The sequence below is a fragment of the Brassica oleracea genome, chromosome C5 (genome assembly GCF_000695525.1).
Source record: "Brassica oleracea var. oleracea cultivar TO1000 chromosome C5, BOL, whole genome shotgun sequence".
Taxonomy (NCBI): domain Eukaryota; kingdom Viridiplantae; phylum Streptophyta; class Magnoliopsida; order Brassicales; family Brassicaceae; genus Brassica; species Brassica oleracea.
The window spans coordinates 26,762,489-26,782,177 of NC_027752.1; the positions used below are offsets into that span (position 1 = coordinate 26,762,489).

General features: G+C 37.9%; 1 protein-coding gene across 2 annotated transcripts; it reads left to right on the forward strand.

Moving 5' to 3' along the window:
• Positions 1–15,749: 15,749 nt before the first annotated feature.
• On the forward strand, positions 15,750–19,689 carry LOC106343471 (MATE efflux family protein 1-like). Of its 2 annotated transcripts, none has more exons than XM_013782694.1 (14): positions 15,750–16,092; positions 16,707–16,796; positions 16,928–17,090; positions 17,174–17,295; positions 17,405–17,620; positions 17,709–17,893; positions 17,990–18,125; positions 18,206–18,302; positions 18,384–18,484; positions 18,583–18,746; positions 18,823–18,894; positions 18,975–19,091; positions 19,167–19,384; positions 19,476–19,689. In XM_013782694.1, exons 3-14 carry the CDS (start codon positions 17,008–17,010, stop codon positions 19,516–19,518), a joined length of 1,554 nt encoding a protein of 517 aa, XP_013638148.1. In that variant the 5' UTR covers positions 15,750–16,092; positions 16,707–16,796; positions 16,928–17,007; the 3' UTR covers positions 19,519–19,689. The 2 variants fall into 2 exon arrangements, with proteins under 2 accessions (XP_013638148.1, XP_013638147.1); XM_013782693.1 differs by having other exon boundaries at positions 16,744–16,796.

Below are 19,689 nucleotides of genomic sequence, written 5' to 3' on the forward strand. Positions count from 1 at the left end.
TTACCTAGGGACAGACCTTTAGAGAGATAATACTTTTGGAGGCAGACATTTCTACACTTAGAGAAGAGAGCTTAGGATTGGAGAGAGAGATCTGAGCTTCATACTAGAGAAGATCTTGAACTCCCTTTATTGTTTCTTACTTTACTTTGTTTGCTTTTCATCTTTATTTTATTTAAGTATTATTCAGACCATCATAATGTTTCTTATGAATATGTTTCAATAGTCTTATTGTTAGGTTTAGGTTCTTCGAATGTAGATTTATGTATTGTTAACATGAATAGTTATTAAGGTGTTTTAAATAGTTCTTCATCTAGTTGTTTTAAATAGTTCTTCATCCTTTCTTATGACTTTTTGCAAGGAGAGAATCTTTGATGTTTTATGGTTAAAAACAATTACACGGAGTCGTCCTAAGATTCAGAAGCTTGAAAAAAATAAAACTGAGAAAGATCAAATAGATCAAAAACGAGTGAAAACACTCAAAACACATATATCTAAACTACTGTTTCACCCGAAAAACATCACATCCATCCTGGTTTCCCGGCAGCGCTCCGGTGATTAGTGGTGGCCAAATGACCATTGAAATAAAAATATCTACATCAAGAGGTGTGATCGGTTTGGACATTAAAAAAACATATATGCTAAAAACAAATTGTCTGCTTTTTCAATGTTTGTATGTTCTTTGTTACTTTCTGCTCATATAACCAATGAATTTTCATCCATACTGTATTGTCTGTTTTATAAAGCTGAGCTGGAAAAGTTACTACTAAAGCGATGGAGTCTGAAACAGCAGCGATTAATCTTTAATACATGTTGTGATGCATGTATATGTATTCTAAAGTTAATCTGAAACCTTTTTCCGTGTCTATTTTTACTATGTTTTTATGTGCTATATGGCTTTGAACAGATAACCAAATTACATGTCTTTTGAAGTTAATCTACAACCTTGTTCGATGTGCGTTTTATGTATGTCTGCTAATCTGTAACCTTTTTCGATGTTTACTTTTGTTGTTTTTATATTGAAAGTAAAACAACATAATCAATGGAGTCTACAACAGCGGGTGCTGCAGAGTTGCAAGACCTCAATGGCGTCCCAATTTCTACATCCAGGTTGCCTGAAAGACTATTTGGACGAGGTTGCTAACCAAATCGTTTGTGCCTCACCATATATTTCAAAGCTAACGTCATCGACAACATTGCATCTACTCTACAAGGTACGCCCGAAATGGAAACCTTGCTATCTTCTAAGTTTGGCAGACTGTTTGAATCACCCGTAGCTAGATGCTCCAACTTTGCCAAACTATATACACGGGCTGCTCTGTTGACAATGAGTTACATCCCGCAACTACGAGACGTGGTTCCTATTCAGAAATAATCTGATTCATTTTTCACTGGCTGAATTCCAGAAGCTAACTAGCTTGAACTGTAGAGCGTTTGATGTAGTCGATGGCAAAACAGAGGAAGAATCAGTTTATACCCTTGTTCGGAAACTCGCTAGGCGCTACGCGTGCGGCGCACCCGGGCCTAGCGATTTATTGAAAAATCGGAAAAAATCGGGGAGTACGCAGGGAGGAATTTTTGTATTTTTGTATGTATAATACCCTATTTATACGTATAATACAAAATTTTATGTATAATACATGTTTGTTCATAAAACATTATTGATACTAAAACTCACGTATTCATAAATATAGGAGCAAAATACAATATTGTCAATATTTATTCAAATATTATGTATACAACTTGAACAATAGTCTGGTTTGCTCACGCACCTTCGTGTCCATTGTCTGCGTTGAGCACTTAAGAGCATCATTGTGTTTTCTTCAAACACACTATGCATTGGTAAAGAGTTCCAATGCATGGCCATGAGGGCAATACCCTTTCTCCATCATATATTTCCCCAGGTTTAGTTCTAAATTGACTTCACCATTCTCAAAGAACAGCTTCATGAGCATAATAACAATGTCTTTGGAACCAAACACCTTCCCTTGACTTTGTGGTAACACACCACTCACGTCTCCGCATCTCATGATCATCAAAGCATTATAATCTTTACAGTTTACAATAATGTGAACCTTCTCTTAGGAATTTCATCAAACAGTTGGCGTGCTTTGATCTTGGCGTGCCTTTTGATTTGTTCTCGCTACACCAACACAACCACCATGTATCTGTAACGAGGGTTCAACCTTTCGACAACCCATTTCTACAAAGCAACCACAAAAAGCCAATCTCTGTTCTGTTTGGGAAAATGAAAAAGTTGTTGATAATATCAGAGCAAGGAAACATACGAATCGGAGGAAGTTTCTTCACCATTACGCAGACGCGTTTTCTAATTCTACGCCGTCCACGTCAATTCCACGGCCCACCGCGTAATGCAACCGAAGTGACTCAATTCGCCACGGAGCCCACCCGCATCACGTTTAACCGGCCGAGTAATCACCTTCCCGGCCGATTTTTTGAACAAGGGTTTATACTATGTGGAATCAGCTATTATATACTACTCTCGGTGGGATTACAGTGTCTAACGTGCTTGAAATGTTGTGAAATGCTTATCTGCCAACCTTGAAAATGCTTCCCTTGGCGATTATTGAAGTTGTCGACAATGTTGTTGCTTGCAGCAAAAAATTCCTTAATCTTACCCCGAGGTATGTAGAGATGCTCTATGACCTACAATACTTCATGGAGTTTCCATGGGGCACAAAATCTTTCTTAAAGACTTTGTTGCATTTTTTACCACTGTGACTAAGTAAAGACATCACTAATCCCTTTGAAGAAATGTGTGTTCGGTTAGCCCTAAAAACCACAACATGTTATGGATTTACTCTAGCTCTTTAGTTGCTCGCCTTTGAAGATATCCCTAATATCACTCAAATTACCCTATAAGTGATTTGTACTCTCTCAAATAAGATGTTCAGTTGTAGTACTTTGAGATCAAATTCACAGGGAGCTAAGGCACAGAATAGATCTAATCTAGTTATGTAGTTAAGCTAGGCCGAATGGTTTAAATGTAAATAAGTAGGGGTGAACAAGTAATTGTTCAGTTGATTGATTGGGTTTTAAGGATTGATATGGAAGACGTTAGACTTAGGGTTTCTATTCAGACAATCATGATTATAGATATATAGATTACTAAGTATATATGGATATTCTAGAACTCAAACAATTAGAATAGTCGATCAACTTCCGTATATTTAGACTATCTATAGCCGGATTTAGGACCTCAGCTGTCGCTTGTTAGTCCTGAGAAAGTGTCGATCGATTCCAACAATGGGGTATCGATCGATACACCTTTCAGCCCGTCGATCGATGCAACTAGTGAGTTGTCGATCGACGTTTCTTTCAGGGAGCGTTACGAATGGGTTTGAACGTGTTCACTAGGTTTACTAAATCAGCTTCCGTTTGTTTCAAGGAATCCTAGCACAACCTAGACTATTTCAGACAAAGAACTAAACTTCCGAATGCGCCTTAATATCTATAGACAAAGTCCTAGTTAGCTACTCTAGAACACATGCATTAAGAACAGTTTAGTTGATTAATATCCTGACACTTAGCAATTCTATATTTTGGGCTAATCCCCCATGAATATTTGAACCCTAAATCTAACAAGATGAACTACTCTGACATGGCTAAACAATTCATGACAATAGAATAAGTAAATTGCATAAATAGAATAGCGTAAAGAAACTGGAGTTCCACTCACAAAGCTCTGAAGGAGTTCTTGGATTTTCTCTCCAAACCTAAGACTCTAAGTATTTTGTTGTGTTAAAAGTAGAAAGTACGAAAGCGTCTGTTGTCTAGAACAATGATAGAGCACATAAATATTATGTTAAAACTCGTCAGGGGTAATCTGATAATTCTTGTGGGACTTGGGCTTTAAGTCAGCTGGAACCTAATCTGGCTTCTGCGCGCTTCGCCGTCGATCGACAGCACAGAGTGTGTGTCGATTGATTGTTGCCTTCACCCATCGATCGATAGTCATGGTCGATGGTCAACTTCGGGTCTTTATCATTTTATCTTCAAAATCACCGCTTTCCTCCAAATCACTCCAAAACTCGAAAACATATTAAAAAGACTCCAAAACAACTATAATATATTTAAAAAAATCTATATATCATGACTAAAAATGGGTAAAATCCATGGTATATCGATCCTTCGGCTAATAACTAAAATTCCAGAATAAGACAAAACATCTTCTTTTTTTGGAAGACCCAATGGCTTGCAAACCAGCTGCAACCCTCCTGCATATGCAATACATTAAAGACGTGGAAGCAGATCCAGCTGTAGCTAACTAGTCTCTTTGAAAAAAGTTACTTTTATTTTGGTTTCCTTGTAGTTTATGAAAACTTCATCGCTGCTATATTGTATGTTCTATCGATTAGGTATCCCAACACTCAGTCTGGTTTCAGATGCTAAAGGTAAATTGTGGGTGGACGAGGTTGAAGATGAGAAAGTAACTCATTTGGGTAGTTGATGCGTCGAAGCCATAAATTTACACCTTTTGATTTTCCTGGTGGAGACACGTCTATTGCCCTAATTCCACAGCTGGTTGAGGGAACAAAAACAGAAAAGAAAAGAGCTGGGAGAAGGAGCAAAAGGTATCGTCATAGTAAATAATTGTGATAGAAAATTCGAAGGAACTCGAGCTTTTTAATTAGGTATTGTCGATATGACTTTCAATGTTTGAATTAACATTCCAACAAACAAACATTTATTCTTCACCTACCAAATTTAAAATTCCCCATTCATTACTCGAACAACATTCATTTATTTCTCGCCAACCATCCTATGGGGTTTTTTTTTATGAAAATACTAAAGATTTAAAACAAAAGATTCAAAACCTTCATTTACTCCTCACAAACCTTTGTTCTTCCTAACCAACCATCATACGGTTTTCTTATAAAAATATAACCGTTGTACTAAAATTATGAAAGTAAATACTTCCTCCGGTTCATATTCAGAGTCGTTTTAGAGAATTTTTTTCGTTACAAAATAAGTATCGTTTTCGATTTTCAAAACAAAATTTATTAATTTTATGCAAAATTTATTTTTCTATTAGTTGAAATATGGTCAGGTGTATAGGTAATAATGTTCTTTTATAGAAAATGTACAAAATTAATTGTTTCCCGTGTGCCGAAACCTAAAACGACACTTATAATGAAACAGAGAGAGTAAAATTTAACTGTTGTACAATGTTACCATTTTATGAAAATATAACCGTTACAGATAAGGCCAAAAGGTTTTCGTGTCTAGTTCCTCTACAAAGACGTCAAATGTTTGCTGTTTATTGTTTGCTTCACTTTTAAAAAATAATTTAATACTTCTTATGGCAAATCATGATCTTCCTGATAAGATTATCATAATTATCATACAAATACTTGATGTAGAAACCACATGGCTTATGGGTCCTTTCTTAAGGGCTGGAAAGCGTACTTTTTCACTCGTTCACCAAACAGTTGCGCTGAGTAAGTGCAACCTCTGGTTCATGTGTCGTGATCCTACTAACATAAACACAGGGGGAGATGTTAGGAATTCTTAGAAAAGTATTTAAATGTAGGTAATGTTGATGCGGTGTACTTTGAAGGTCTCCTTTTGGCAACTCATTTTGAAGACTTGGACGATGCTGTCGATGTTTCGGAGGCCAATGTTCCGAGCCACGCCTAGTCAACCATAGCTTGTGGAGTATTCAACGTAGGCAGTGGAGAAGATATGAAGACGAGCTTAGCTTTCTGATAGTTCACACATATCCAATTTTCAACAACTCCAGATCAGATTTGTTCATCGCTGCTTGATCGTGGTGGAGAATCATTAGGAAGTGGAATAAATTTCATAGGAGTTGTTAGGATGAAGATGCTATCCCACTTTCAAATCAGGTGATCCCAGTTTTCCTGTTTGGGAATATGACAACTTCTTTGTCGTTCTAATCAAAACAGGAAGAATCGCCATGTAAAAAGCTTGATTTTGATACATCAAGTAGTGGAGAATCATTAGGAAGTGGAATAAATCTCATAGGAGTTAGGATGAAGTAAACACTTTTGTGTTTTAAGAGTATGATTCAAACAATCAGAGATAATCAGATCAAGATATTAAAGAGATTAAGAGATTTTAAAGAATAGAGAGAGAGAGACTCAAAAACTCCATTGATTAATATCTGATGAGGTTTACAAGTATTAATAGAGAGAGCAACAAGGGTTTTCGAAATGTATAAGCATGTGGAGTCAATGGACAGGCTGGAACTCCTTTTGAATTACTTGGCTGTGCTTTCTCACATGCTTGCACTAGTAAAAAGCATCCTCTCCTTTCCAGCATCATACAGGCTGTCAAAGTAAGCCCTTATCCCTTCCTTATCCTCTTCCCACGTCCTTCTTAAGATAAGAGAGGATTAACATCAGTTAGACTCCAATTTAACCCATCCTGGTAACTTCTCTTCCTTTCACTTAGTTACCACAGTAACTTTAAAGTTACTGTGGTAAATCCCAAACTTACTGACCACCCCAATACTCTTCCTCTATCAATGTATCCACTCCTCATCACCTCATCTCAACAAGAAAATCTATCAACAACCACAAAGATACTATCTCTTCCTTTCCTAGTTCTAGGCAATCCTAAGACAAAGTCCATAGAGATATCAATCCATGGTGCAGTAGGAATAGGAGAGGTGTATACCAACCTGTTGGTTGGACCTTAGACTTGGCTTGTTTGCACACGACACACCTTGAGCACACACGCTCCACTTCTTTCTTCATACTCGGCCAGTAGAAGTGCTCTTGCAAGGTGGAGAGTGTTTTGGCGACTCCAAAGTGTCCCATCAGCCCTCCTGCGTGAGCTTCCCTAACATACAATTCTCTCAAAGAACCACTAGGAACACACAGGCGGTTATCATAGAAAAGAAATCCCTTTACTTGGTAGAATTTTCCACTAGCATGTTTCTCAGATTCTCTAAACACATCTTTAAACTCAGGATCATTAGCATAGCAAGATTTGATATGTTCAAATCCTAAGAGTTTAGTTTCCATTGAAGATAAAAGAGTATACCTTCTGGAGAGTGCATCAGCCACTACATTCTCCTTACCTTTCTTGTAGTGGATGACATAAGGAAAGGTCTCAATGAACTCCACCCACCTGGCATGTCTCTTGTTCAGCTTCTGTTGCCCTTTGAGATGTTTATGGGATTCGTGATCTGTATGGATCACAAACTCCTTAGGCCACAAGTAATGTTGCCACACTTGTAAAGCTCTCACCAAGGCATACAGCTCCTTGTCATAGGTAGGATAGTTCAAGGTGGCGCCTCCTAGTTTCTCACTGAAGTAAGCTATGGGTTTCTTATCCTGCATCAACACAGCTCCAATCCCAATACCAGATGCATCACATTCAATTTCAAAAGTTTTAGAAAAGTCAGGAAGTGCAAGTAAAGGAGCACTTGTTAACTTCTCTTTTAGCATTTGAAAGGCCTCTTCTTGGGTTGGTCCCCAAGTGAAACCTACACTCTTTTTGATCACTTCAGTCAGTGGTGCTGCAACCGTACTGAAATCTCTCACAAACCTCCTGTAGAAGCCAGCAAGTCCATGAAAACTTCTGACCTCTCCAATAGATTTAGGAGTCGGCCACTCCCTGATAGCTTTCACTTTTTCCTCATCAACCTGTATGCCCTGTGAGGTCACAACAAAACCTAAAAAGACAAGGTTATCTGTGCCAAAAGAACACTTCTTATAGTTAGCATACAGATTTTCTTTTCAGGTTTTGTTGTGACTTCACAGGGCATACAGGTTGATGAGGAAAAAGTGAAAGCTATCAGGGAGTGGCCGACTCCTAAATCTATTGGAGAGGTCAGAAGTTTTCATGGACTTGCTGGCTTCTACAGGAGGTTTGTGAGAGATTTCAGTACGGTTGCAGCACCACTGACTGAAGTGATCAAAAAGAGTGTAGGTTTCACTTGGGGACCAACCCAAGAAGAGGCCTTTCAAATGCTAAAAGAGAAGTTAACAAGTGCTCCCTTACTTGCACTTCCTGACTTTTCTAAAACTTTTGAAATTGAATGTGATGCATCTGGTATTGGAATTGGAGCTGTGTTGATTCATGATAAGAAACCCATAGCTTACTTCAGTGAGAAACTAGGAGGCGCCACCTTGAACTATCCTACCTATGACAAGGAGCTGTATGCCTTGGTGAGAGCTTTACAAGTGTGGCAACATTACTTGTGGCCTAAGGAGTTTGTGATCCATACAGATCATGAATCCCTTAAACATCTCAAAGGGCAACAGAAGCTGAACAAGAGACATGCCAGGTGGGTGGAGTTCATTGAGACCTTTCCTTATGTCATCCACTACAAGAAAGGTAAGGAGAATGTAGTGGCTGATGCACTCTCCAGAAGGTATACTCTTTTATCTTCAATGGAAACTAAACTCTTAGGATTTGAACATATCAAATCTTGCTATGCTAATGATCCTGAGTTTAAAGATGTGTTTAGAGAATCTGAGAAACATGCTAGTGGAAAATTCTACCAAGTAAAGGGATTTCTTTTCTATGATAACCGCCTGTGTGTTCCTAGTGGTTCTTTGAGAGAATTGTATGTTAGGGAAGCTCACGCAGGAGGGCTGATGGGACACTTTGGAGTCGCCAAAACACTCTCCACCTTGCAAGAGCACTTCTACTGGCCGAGTATGAAGAAAGAAGTGGAGCGTGTGTGCTCAAGGTGTGTCGTGTGCAAACAAGCCAAGTCTAAGGTCCAACCAACAGGTTTGTATACACCTCTCCCTATTCCTATTGCACCATGGATTGATATCTCTATGGACTTTGTCTTAGGATTGCCTAGGACTAGGAAAGGAAGAGATAGTATCTTTGTGGTTGTTGATAGATTTTCTAAGATGGCTCACTTCATACCTTGTCATAAAACTGATGATGCATCTTTGGTAGCTGATCTATTCTTTAGAGAAGTTGTTAGATTGCATGGTATGCCTAGGACTATAGTTTCTGATAGAGATACTAAGTTCCTTAGCTACTTCTGGAAAACTCTGTGGGGAAAGTTGGGAACTAAGCTATTGTTTTCAACTACTTGTCATCCCCAAACTGATGGTCAAACTGAATCAGTCAATAGGACATTGTCTACTCTTTTGCGTGCCATCATTAAGAGTAACATTAGGACATGGGAGGATTGTTTACCACATGTAGAGTTTGCATATAACAGAGCAGTGCATTCAGCTACTAAACTCTCACCTTTTCAAGTTGTTTACGGTTTTAACCCATTGTCTCCTCTTGATTTATTTGCTCTACCTTTAAAAGAACAAACTAACCTTGATGGCAAGCAAAAGGCCGAGTTTGTTTTGTCTTTGCATGAACAGGTCAGGAAGAACATTGAGGAGAGGACCAAGATGTATGAGAGACAGAAGAACAAGGGGCGCAAGGAGCTAGTACTTGAACCGGGTGATCTTGTGTGGATTCACATGAGAAAAGAGAGGTTTCCGGTGGAGAGGAAATCAAAGTTGCTACCAAGGAAAGATGGACCCTTCAAAGTGCTAAAGAGAATCAACAACAATGCCTACCAGATCGATCTTGAAGGGAAATACACAGTCAGTTCTACTTTCAATGTTTCTGACTTGGATCCTTTTATTGCAGATGATTCGGATTTGAGGTCAAATCCTTTTAAAGGAGGAGGGGATGGTGTAGCCATGACCAGAGACATAGAAGAGGAGCTGAGTGAGACTGATGAGGATGAGCCAAGTGATGAGACTGCCGTAAGAGATAGATGTGAAGCTGAGGATACTGAAGAGAACCAGAACCAGAGTGAGACATCATGTGAGCCAACCAGTGTGTGGAGTGGACCAACTACTAGATCAAGGCTGAGAGAACAAGAGGAGAGGCTCCAGGAGATAGCCAAAATCGTGGGTCTTGGATCAAGACAAGGAGATCAAGATAAACCAGCCTGTTGGTTTAATTTAATTACTTTGTAAGGGCTTTGGTTATTGGGCTTTCATTTAATTTAAACCAAAGACAATTAGGATTTTAAATAAACCAATTTCGTGGGTTTAGGATTAGAATTAGAATTAGAATTAGAATTAAACCATCTTGGTTTACTTCTAGGGTTTTCTGTCGATTTCTTTAAGACATGAGGGAGGCAGCTTTGCTTTCTCAACTTTTGAATCTAAGAATTATTCAGTCAACTTCGTTGTCTTGTCTCTAGCTTTCTCTGTTCAGCTCAAGAACATTGATCTCACTTAAAGGAAGGAATTCCTGTGAATCCCATCTTAGACAATACAAGGTGATCTTGTGTCTTTGAGTAGCAAACCATCTCTGTCGCCAATCCACAGGCTCAGAGAGACGACCACAGTTCAAAGGAGAGCTAGTAGCCTCTTAGAACACCCCTATCCGTTCCCCTTCAAGTGATCCAGGAGCAGAAGCCATACCCAGGCTGCACCAGTGATTAATCCGGGTAAGGAGCAGAGCATCCCATTCCTCCTCCATTGTTGATTTTTCTCAAGGCTCTTTAGCGCTAAGGGATAACAAAAGGTCCAAGAAATCCATACATGTGAACATCATGAGACCTAACACCGGGACATGCTCTCCGAAGGAAAGAAGAAAGCAGATTGAGAAGAGAACCAACTTGTATGGTGGTGATAAGGAACCTACATATATGAAGAAAAGGACAAATCCTATCGGAGAATGTCAAAGAACACTCTCCGAGACTGGGGAGTGAAATTAGAGCTCCGCTGACTAACAAAGCTTGCCAAGCACCCACACATTTCATCTCTAAGAACAAAAGGATGATTCTTCGAACTCCAAACAAAGACCAACGGTGACAAAAAAAAAAGGTCTATGAGCCTTTACGAACGGAAATTGAGAACCCATCACCAATAATGCACGAAACTTCGGTGGGGCTTACCATCTGACAAAACCGTGGACTGAATCGGACAAAGACCGGATAACTCCACGCGCCATTCGAAACTGAAAACCTACATGCTCAACTGGGAAACACCACTGTCAGAAGGGTTAAAACCGACACACGCCTAGATGAGAACAACCATTGAAGTCCAACTTGAGTGTAGAAAAACGCGGCGGAGGAGAGAAAGCCAACGGCCACCACTTCTCAATAACGAGGAACCTAATGAATATATCCAAGCCGGGAGAGCCAGATTCATCACCCATGCGCCACCAACTCCAGCCAAAAATAAATCAAAAGTTAGATTTGAAAATCCTTCAATTCGCTTGAAGCCATCCTAAATGCCAACTCCATGCTTCCTTGTCTTCCCAACCTCATCGCTACACTGGAATGGCTCCTTTTATAAGGGAAACTATCTCCGGATCTTACGATCGAAATCGAGTTACCGTTCTAAAATCTAGACATGTTGGAAAAGAACCAAAGGAAGAAGAAATAAAATTTTGTCAGAGAGAAAAAGAAAAAAGAGAAAATATAGCATTTTTAATAAGCGTTTAATAATTTTTTATTTTTTTTAATTTAAATACCAATTTTTATTCATCATCCCAAATGGGCATAAGTAATGGATACAAACCGAGACTCGGATAAAATCCGTACAACCTAAAACTGCCCCACTACACTTTCGAATGATACACAGACGGGTTACTTCGCTAAACTTCGGACCCGGCTCTAGGAAGGATACACAGACAAGCCGCTTATCATAACCCCGTAGCCAACATCGGTGATCACCGGCTAGTTCCGGTTAATCGGGGCGGGAGAACAAGTCTCCGCTTCCTCCTCCCCGAATGACCCATTACCACCATGAAGACCAGAGAGATTACAGCGCAATATCACGATCTAAAACTATCACAACCTAAACAACAAAACCTAAACACAAGAAAAAAAACAGACAACAACACAAGCAGACATAAAACTAAAAAATGGGATTGAAAGAGGCTACAACACACAAACCAACTGGAACGAAATCTGCAACGAAACGGTTAGAAACACATCCACTAGAGCATCCAAATGACTAAGACCCTAACGCTGGGATGATGAGCTTCAGCGCAAGCTGTCTTCGAGACCAGTCCACCACAAGAAGGACCGAGAACCCGCCTTGCTCAACCTCTGAGAACCAGAGGACTGCCCGCTTCAAAACCCATCCGGAAGCTCTCGAAGACAAGCGACAAACTTCCTAATGAGAGCAAGCATCGAACGCTCGGAGAGCTGACATCGCGAAGACAAAACCCGAGAGCTAGCTGGGATGCCGTGACTTGAGGAATCAAAGAAGAAGCAACGGAACCCGTGATTGGCCGGAGCCATAGACGACTCGCCGCCTCCGCCGAGCTACAGACTTGCACGCGCCACCACCAAGAAGAAGCGACCGACACACGATGACCTAACCTCCTTGCACGCGTCGGTGAAAAACACACCGAAAACTTCTTGGATGACGGCGAGGTGAGCTTCCGCCGCGAGACACCAAGCGAGCAGAAAACCCACGCGCCACCACCCCACTCCTCCAGAACGGATCAAAAGAGATGATACTAGTGAAGCCCAGATCCGGGAAGAAGAGACCCCTTGACGAAGACACGCGCCACCGTTCCTTGAAACACGCCGGAGATCTAAAGAAGAAAACGAAACTCCGAGGAATCTCAATCCCTAAAACCCGACCCCCTGAGCTGAACCACCCTTACGCGCCTCACCGGACCTCCAAGCGGCTGACGAACTCCACTAACGGCGAGGCCTCACCGTGATGAGAAGCCGGCAAAAGATCAGAACTCCAAGTATATCGACCGAAGGAAGAAAGAAACAACAGGAGGCGAAAGCAAAACCAAGGAGGAGGAAGGAAGAGCACGCCTCCGGCGTCGCTTCCGACGTCGGAGCAACCGGATAAAGGAGAAAGACGAGAGCTTTTAGCGAGAGGTTTTTGAGGAGGGAGGTTTTTGACACGTTTAATAAAATTTATGATATACAAATAAGTACAGCATAGTAAAAATGAAATTAAGAATAAGTAAAGAATTTTTTACTAAACACTTTTTTTCTTTCAAATTACACAATAGGTCACTTGTTGCTGGAAACACAATTTCTCTTTGTTTAATGTCCTATATGCCCTCAATCCTTCTTAACTAAGCTGTCACTTTCCCTTTTTTTTTTTTTTCACTTTCTCTTCTTTAAAAAAAACCGATTAATCAGTTTCTGATTTTTGAGTTTTCAAAAACCAACCTATATTCTCTCTCCAACTTTACTTTTTCAGATTCATATTTACTTTCCCCAATTTGACGGTCCCTTCAATTACTAATCCTAATTCCGTGAACCCTCTTCTTCTTCATCTTCAATTTCTCCATAGAACACCGTGAAACAGAGGTCCGCCGCGAGTTTGATTGTGTAATCTCATCTACACGGACTTGGGAACTCTCGAAAATCCTCCACCGAGATATATATGTACGACAGTCTGGTTCTGTGGTTCTCCCTTGGACGAATCTCTCTATTGTACTGTGTCTTGATTGGATTCAGCTTAGTTCCTACTGATGAAACCAATCTCCATAGCAAAGGTAAACATTAATCTGATATACGACGCGTAATTGTCGAAGTTCTCTCCTCAAATATACTCCCAAATTGATTTGTTTTGCTTTGTTTTGTTTTGGAAATTCCGTTCAATAACACAAACCATAAACGAAAAGTTTGAGATGAAATCATGAGGAAGTTGAGAAGTGGGAAGGAAATCAAGAAGGATTTGAGAGTTTGAGACAAGCAAAAGGTGGATTGAGTTCGTTGATTGTCTCTGTTTCTCGAAATCGTGGTAAGATTCTTTTTTGTTTTCTTCACTCGTGATTTTGTGATCTGAGAAATTGATGTTCTGAAAAATTAAGGAAAACGGGTTTGAGTTTAGTTTGTTTGATGTGTTGTGTGCATTTTCTCCATGAAAATATGAACTATCTTTTGGTAGATATCATTGTATTGTATTGTTTGGTATTGAAACACGCGTGGTTGTTTTCTTTGTTTTTGTTTTGTCTAATTTGATGTTCGGTTGTTGTTTCGTCTTTGTATATGTCATCGTCTTTGTGTTTCTATGTCACTGTATTTTACTTTGTTTTGTGTCTCGTTTGTGGTATCATGTATGTGTGGTGTGACAAAGAAATTGCAGACAGTGTCACCTACCAACAATGTTACCAATCGTATAACTTCTGAAAGTTTTTGTTGGCTACATGACAGGATCCTTGAGGAGAGTCTAAGAGGTCATAAAGCTCGAGAGTTGATGCTGACACCTAGTGGTGTTTGTCTTACATATTTTGTCCTTTAGTTTGGTTTGAGTCGTTGCCTCAAGACCTTTGTTCTTTCTCTTAAGTAATGAAAACGCTTTCGTCTACAAATTTTTATCAACTGATTCCATCCATGTCCACAAATTTAATCCATGTCCATGTCCACAGATTTAGTCCATGTCCACATATCCATTTACTATGTCCATGTTCACATATTTGTTTTACGTAAATGCTAATAAATATATATGAAATGGATGTTAAAAGATAGAAAATCTTATAAATAGATTATTATAATAATTCTATTTATTTTATTTATCTTACAATTGAAAATAAAATCAATTAAAAACATTAGGTGGTATAAACAGTAATAAAATAAATAACCAAAAAAAAATTTAAAAGAAAAATCTCATCCACTAACACAAGCATTAACTCACGTCCTAGTTAATTTACTTTATTATCACTACCACAAGTCCAACTAATATATTTTTTTTGGGAAGGCAAAAGAGTCCATAAATCGCCTAGGAAACGGAGAAAGTGCTCCTCAGGCACAATGTGTTTTATGATGTAAAGAAAGTGACAAAAGTCACTTATAAGGTAACTCATTCATAAATAAACCACATTTATCTTCATGAGAGTCTTTTTGGACAATTATGTTGTCCACTGTAACTAAAGCTTCGGCCAATTTATTTTTTCCTTCCCACTATTTTTTTTTCTTTTTCCATGTACTTAGTGATAAGCCTAGTCTATTATCGAGTTCTACCGTTCCGGTATGCCCTTTATGGGTTGATTTTTTTTATATATATATACTAAAAAAAAAAAAATCATTTTGTGTTCCCATAAATTTTCTTGATCATGTTTGATATTGCAAACATGTCATAGCGTGAGTTCACTTCTCAGACGACGAGTGTTTACTATATTCGTTCACTATCCTAAACAACCTAAATTCTTTCGAAGAAAATCCAAATTCAATTATTTTTTGCAACTTTAAATTCAAATATTTGGAGAGTCCAAATTTGATCCGACTACATTTCATATCCCAAGTTAATTTTACTTTTTTCTATTTGATTATTTAATTTAGCTTTTAAGCCTAAATCTTACTATATATTTTGCGATAGCCAAGAAAAAAAGTTCTACCGTAAGTTATACAGATAGCTAAGAAAACCCGTCCGATGTAACCTGGATAGAAAGAGGTACATATGGGAAAGGTTATTTCTGATCAAACGTAATCAAGCTAATATCTAATTTATTTTCTAATCCCAAACATCTTAGTACATATCCTGGGAAGGTTTACACTATACACAACAAATGTTATTTAAGAAATATTCGTCCCTGTGCTAAAAATATATTATTTTGCAAATATACTTAAATTCGATGTTTGCATATCAATTTATAAATTTTTTTATTAAAGTGTAATTTGTGAAAAATAGAATTAAAAATATTGAATTTTTCTAAGGAAATTGCAAACCATTTTAGTATATTGTTTACCGAAGTCATTTTATTGGAAAATAATGGAAATATTTACATTTTTGATTGATATTTTCCTATAGGCTAGTGCTCCCGTTAAAATTGAAATTCTTCTCCAATGTTCAACCTTAAAACACGTTCCACCTCCCATCTAGACCCATCGTCTTCTCTCGACCATTTATTTTCCAAATTCCTTTTTTTTGTTTTGGCCAACTCCTTAATTACTTTGTTCTTGGTCAACTTTCCAAGTCCTTGATTGATACCATTTCATCATCTGGTTCGTATTCACTGTGATCTATTTGAAAACCCTTTATTCACGGCACAATCAACTTAGTTTTTGTTCAAAGTCTAGTGTTTACATATTCCAAACTGCTTGAGAACAAATGAAAAAGCTGAGGTGCTGAGATTGTTTCATAAAACGAGAAAAAGACATATTATTGACTTCTCCTGGTTCATATAAAACAGGTGTGTTCTTCTTACGTTGCATTTCAGTCTTTCTTCGTTAAGAATCACATGTTTAATTCTCACACATTTTGGATTAAAGTTAATTTCCTAAATGTTTTTCTTTTTTCAGAAAAAAATCATACAAGTTTCATAATTTTATTGGGTAGTTTTCTGTCACTTGACACCAACTTTTTCAAAAAGTAATTGACGTTAACCAAACTTTCAAGAGATGGAAAATTTGTTATAACCAAATTCTTCTTTATAATCTTTAGTCTAATACTCCCTCTGTTCCTGAAACTAAGATTTTCTAGAGTATACACGCTTATTAAGAATTTTAATAAATGTTTATAATTTAATTTATTTTTTACTTTATTATACATTTTCCAATAACTTTCCACCAATGAAATTTAATCAATTCAAATATTCTTCATTAATGTTCTTCAAAAGTATAAAAAAATACCTTAACAATATAGAAAATCTATGTGGAACAAGAAAAAAATCTAAAACATCTTACTTTTGGAAACGGAGGTAGTATTCTTTAATTTCTTGAGTTTTACGTGTTTTTTTGGATATTTTTATTTAAAGAGAGAAAAATGTTTTAGTCTTTGATCGTAGCTAATTTGTTCTTGGAACAGAAGTTTGATTTTCTGATTTTTATCTGGAACCCTCTAGAGTTCTGGGCACAAGGCAAGAATCAACAATCAATTGGAGATTGAGGTCTAAAGGTGAAGTGTAATGTGTGGTTAAACTTGAAACACCTATTTTCCTGAAAATAAATAATTAAATCGTCTCTTTTATTCTGAGGGGCATATAATGAAAAGTCACCTAACTAACCGAGAATCATTTACTTTGCTAGATTCTGTATACACAAACACACATTCTTTCATGTACTTGTGAAGCTCAGAAACACTCAAAAAACTTCAGTAACATCTCTTAATGATGTCTGAAGATGGCTACACCAAAGAAACTCCTTGTGATTTTCCAAGAAACCCTCTTTGCATCTTCCTAAGTGATTTCAGGTAATCATTTTTTGGGTAAAATTTCTGTTTTCTTTTATGTGATCAAGAATAAACTTATAATTTGATTTTCTTTGATGTATCAGATCAGTTTTTAAATTTGATGAGCTCGGTTTGGAGATAGCAAGAATAGCTTTACCTGCAGCACTTGCATTAACAGCTGATCCTATTGCATCTCTTGTGGACACAGCCTTCATAGGCCAAATTGGTATCAACAACAACCCAATAAAAAAACAAGTATTGATCATTTTCTTAGTTTTGTTTCAAGATGGAAATCAATTTGGTCTTCGTTTTCTTGTTTTGATGATGATTTACAGGTCCTGTAGAGCTTGCTGCAGTTGGAGTTTCAATTGCTTTGTTTAACCAAGTTTCAAGAATCGCTATCTTTCCACTCGTTAGCATCACAACTTCCTTTGTAGCAGAGGAAGATGCTTGTAGTTCTGAGGAAAACACAAACCAAGATTATAAAGAATGTATTGAAACTGGTATTAACAACACAAAGGAGGAAACTCAAGAACTGATTCCTGGAAACAGTACGTATATTTATATATAATTATATATATTGTGAGTATTTTAATTTCTTGAAGTACTAATCACTAGTTCTTTTGATCTTTCCTTCAGTTTCTACACCATATGAATCTAAAAACAGTTGCAGTATCTTTAGTGTTAGTGACTCTCCAGTCAAGAAAAGAAACATACCATCAGCTTCTTCTGCTTTAATCATTGGAGCCATTCTTGGCCTTCTTCAGGCTGTGTTTCTTATATCCTCAGCCAAACCTCTCTTGAGTTTCATGGGAGTTAAACATGTAAAAAATCGATCTCTCTGTCTCACTATATATATATATATGTGTGTGTGGGTTGTATGATTGAAATATTTCAAAAAAAATTTCAAATTCTTACAGGATTCTCCAATGTTGGGACCTGCTCAGAGATATTTATCTCTCAGATCACTTGGTGCACCCGCTGTTCTTCTCTCGCTTGCGACACAAGGTGTTTTCCGTGGATTTAAAGACACGACAACTCCATTATACGCAACTGGTAAAACGCCATGTTTTTAATATGGTCTAAGTCCTTGAAACAGAACAAAGCTGATGATCAACTTTTAATCTCTTCCACAGTGATTGGAGATGTCACAAATATAATACTCGACCCTATTTTCATATTCGTTTTTCGTCTAGGCGTTACAGGGGCAGCCACTGCTCATGTTATATCCCAGTGAGTTTAGTTTCACGTTTTGAGTGTTAAAAGTTCTATCTCTTCTCTAATAACTACGGGTTTATATATGTTAATTTTCAGATACCTTATGTGTGGAATACTCTTGTGGAAACTGATGGGTCAAGTCGATATTTTTAAAATGAGTACCAAACATCTTCAGTTCTGTAGATTTATGAAAAATGGTATTTGCAAACTTGCAGTGTGTTTTCCTTTGTGAGATCTTTGATACAATAATATCGTTTTGACTATTGTTTTCGTGTGTCGTTCTTTTTTCGCTTAGGCTTTCTTTTACTGATGAGAGTAGTTGCAGTGACATTTTGTGTAACTCTTTCTGCGTCACTAGCTGCACGAGAAGGACCCACTTCCATGGCAGCTTTCCAAGTTTGCTTGCAGGTTTGGTTAGCAACTTCACTTCTTGCAGATGGGTTCGCTGTAGCTGGCCAGGTGTAACCATTGACCTTTCACTCTATCTTATTCGATAAAGGCGGTTCTACATTTTAACAAATGGGTCTTTTTAAAGGCAATACTTGCGAGTGCGTTTGCCAAAAAGGACTACAAAAGAGCTGCAGCTACTGCTTCACGTGTGTTGCAGGTATACATTCTTATATGAAATAAGCATTTAAAGATTCGGTTTAAAATAAACCGAAAGCTAAAGACTAAATCTTGTGACAGTTGGGACTGGTTCTTGGTTTTCTACTCGCGGTTATACTTGGAACAGGTTTGCATTTCGGAGCAAGACTATTCACTAAAGACGATAAAGTGCTACATCTCATTAGCATAGGACTTCCGGTAATCAAGTTTAACTTAACCTTAAACCATTAACTAAACCAAGATTGTGGCTAAACTGGTTCTTGTTTCCTGAAGTTCGTGGCAGGGACACAACCAATCAATGCCTTAGCGTTTGTATTCGATGGAGTTAACTTTGGAGCATCTGATTTTGGTTATGCCGCAGCTTCATTAGTTATGGTGGCTATAGTTAGCGTTTTGTGTTTGGTCTTACTCTCGGCGACTCATGGGTTTATTGGTCTTTGGTTTGGTCTTACCATTTACATGAGTCTTAGAGCAGCCGTTGGATTCTGGCGGTAAAATATCTCTGAATCTCTCTTTGTTCTTGTAGTGAAGAAGGTTAAAACTGTTTTTCTTAATAACGGAATGATGTTGCAACTGTGACAGGATTGGGACAGCGACAGGACCTTGGTCTTTTCTCAGAAGATAATTAAAGGGACGTGCATTGTTTTAATTGCTCTTAAACCTTTTCTATAATGAGATTGTAATTGAATAAAATACAAAGAAAATAAATCTGGAGATGCAAATAATTCTATGCGAGTCAGTAATACTCTTGTATATATTAATGTTGAATCCATATCTAGAGGGGTTCGTCCAGCTT

Coding starts and splice junctions, on each gene's coding strand:
- LOC106343471 (XM_013782694.1), top strand. CDS start 17,008: ATGATGTCTGAAGATGGCTACACCAAAGAAACTCCTTGTGATTTTCCA. Junction 17,296..17,404: donor AGCCTTCATAGGCCAAATTG/GTATCAACAACA, acceptor GATGATTTACAG/GTCCTGTAGAGCTTGCTGCA. Junction 18,895..18,974: donor CTGCTTCACGTGTGTTGCAG/GTATACATTCTT, acceptor ATCTTGTGACAG/TTGGGACTGGTTCTTGGTTT.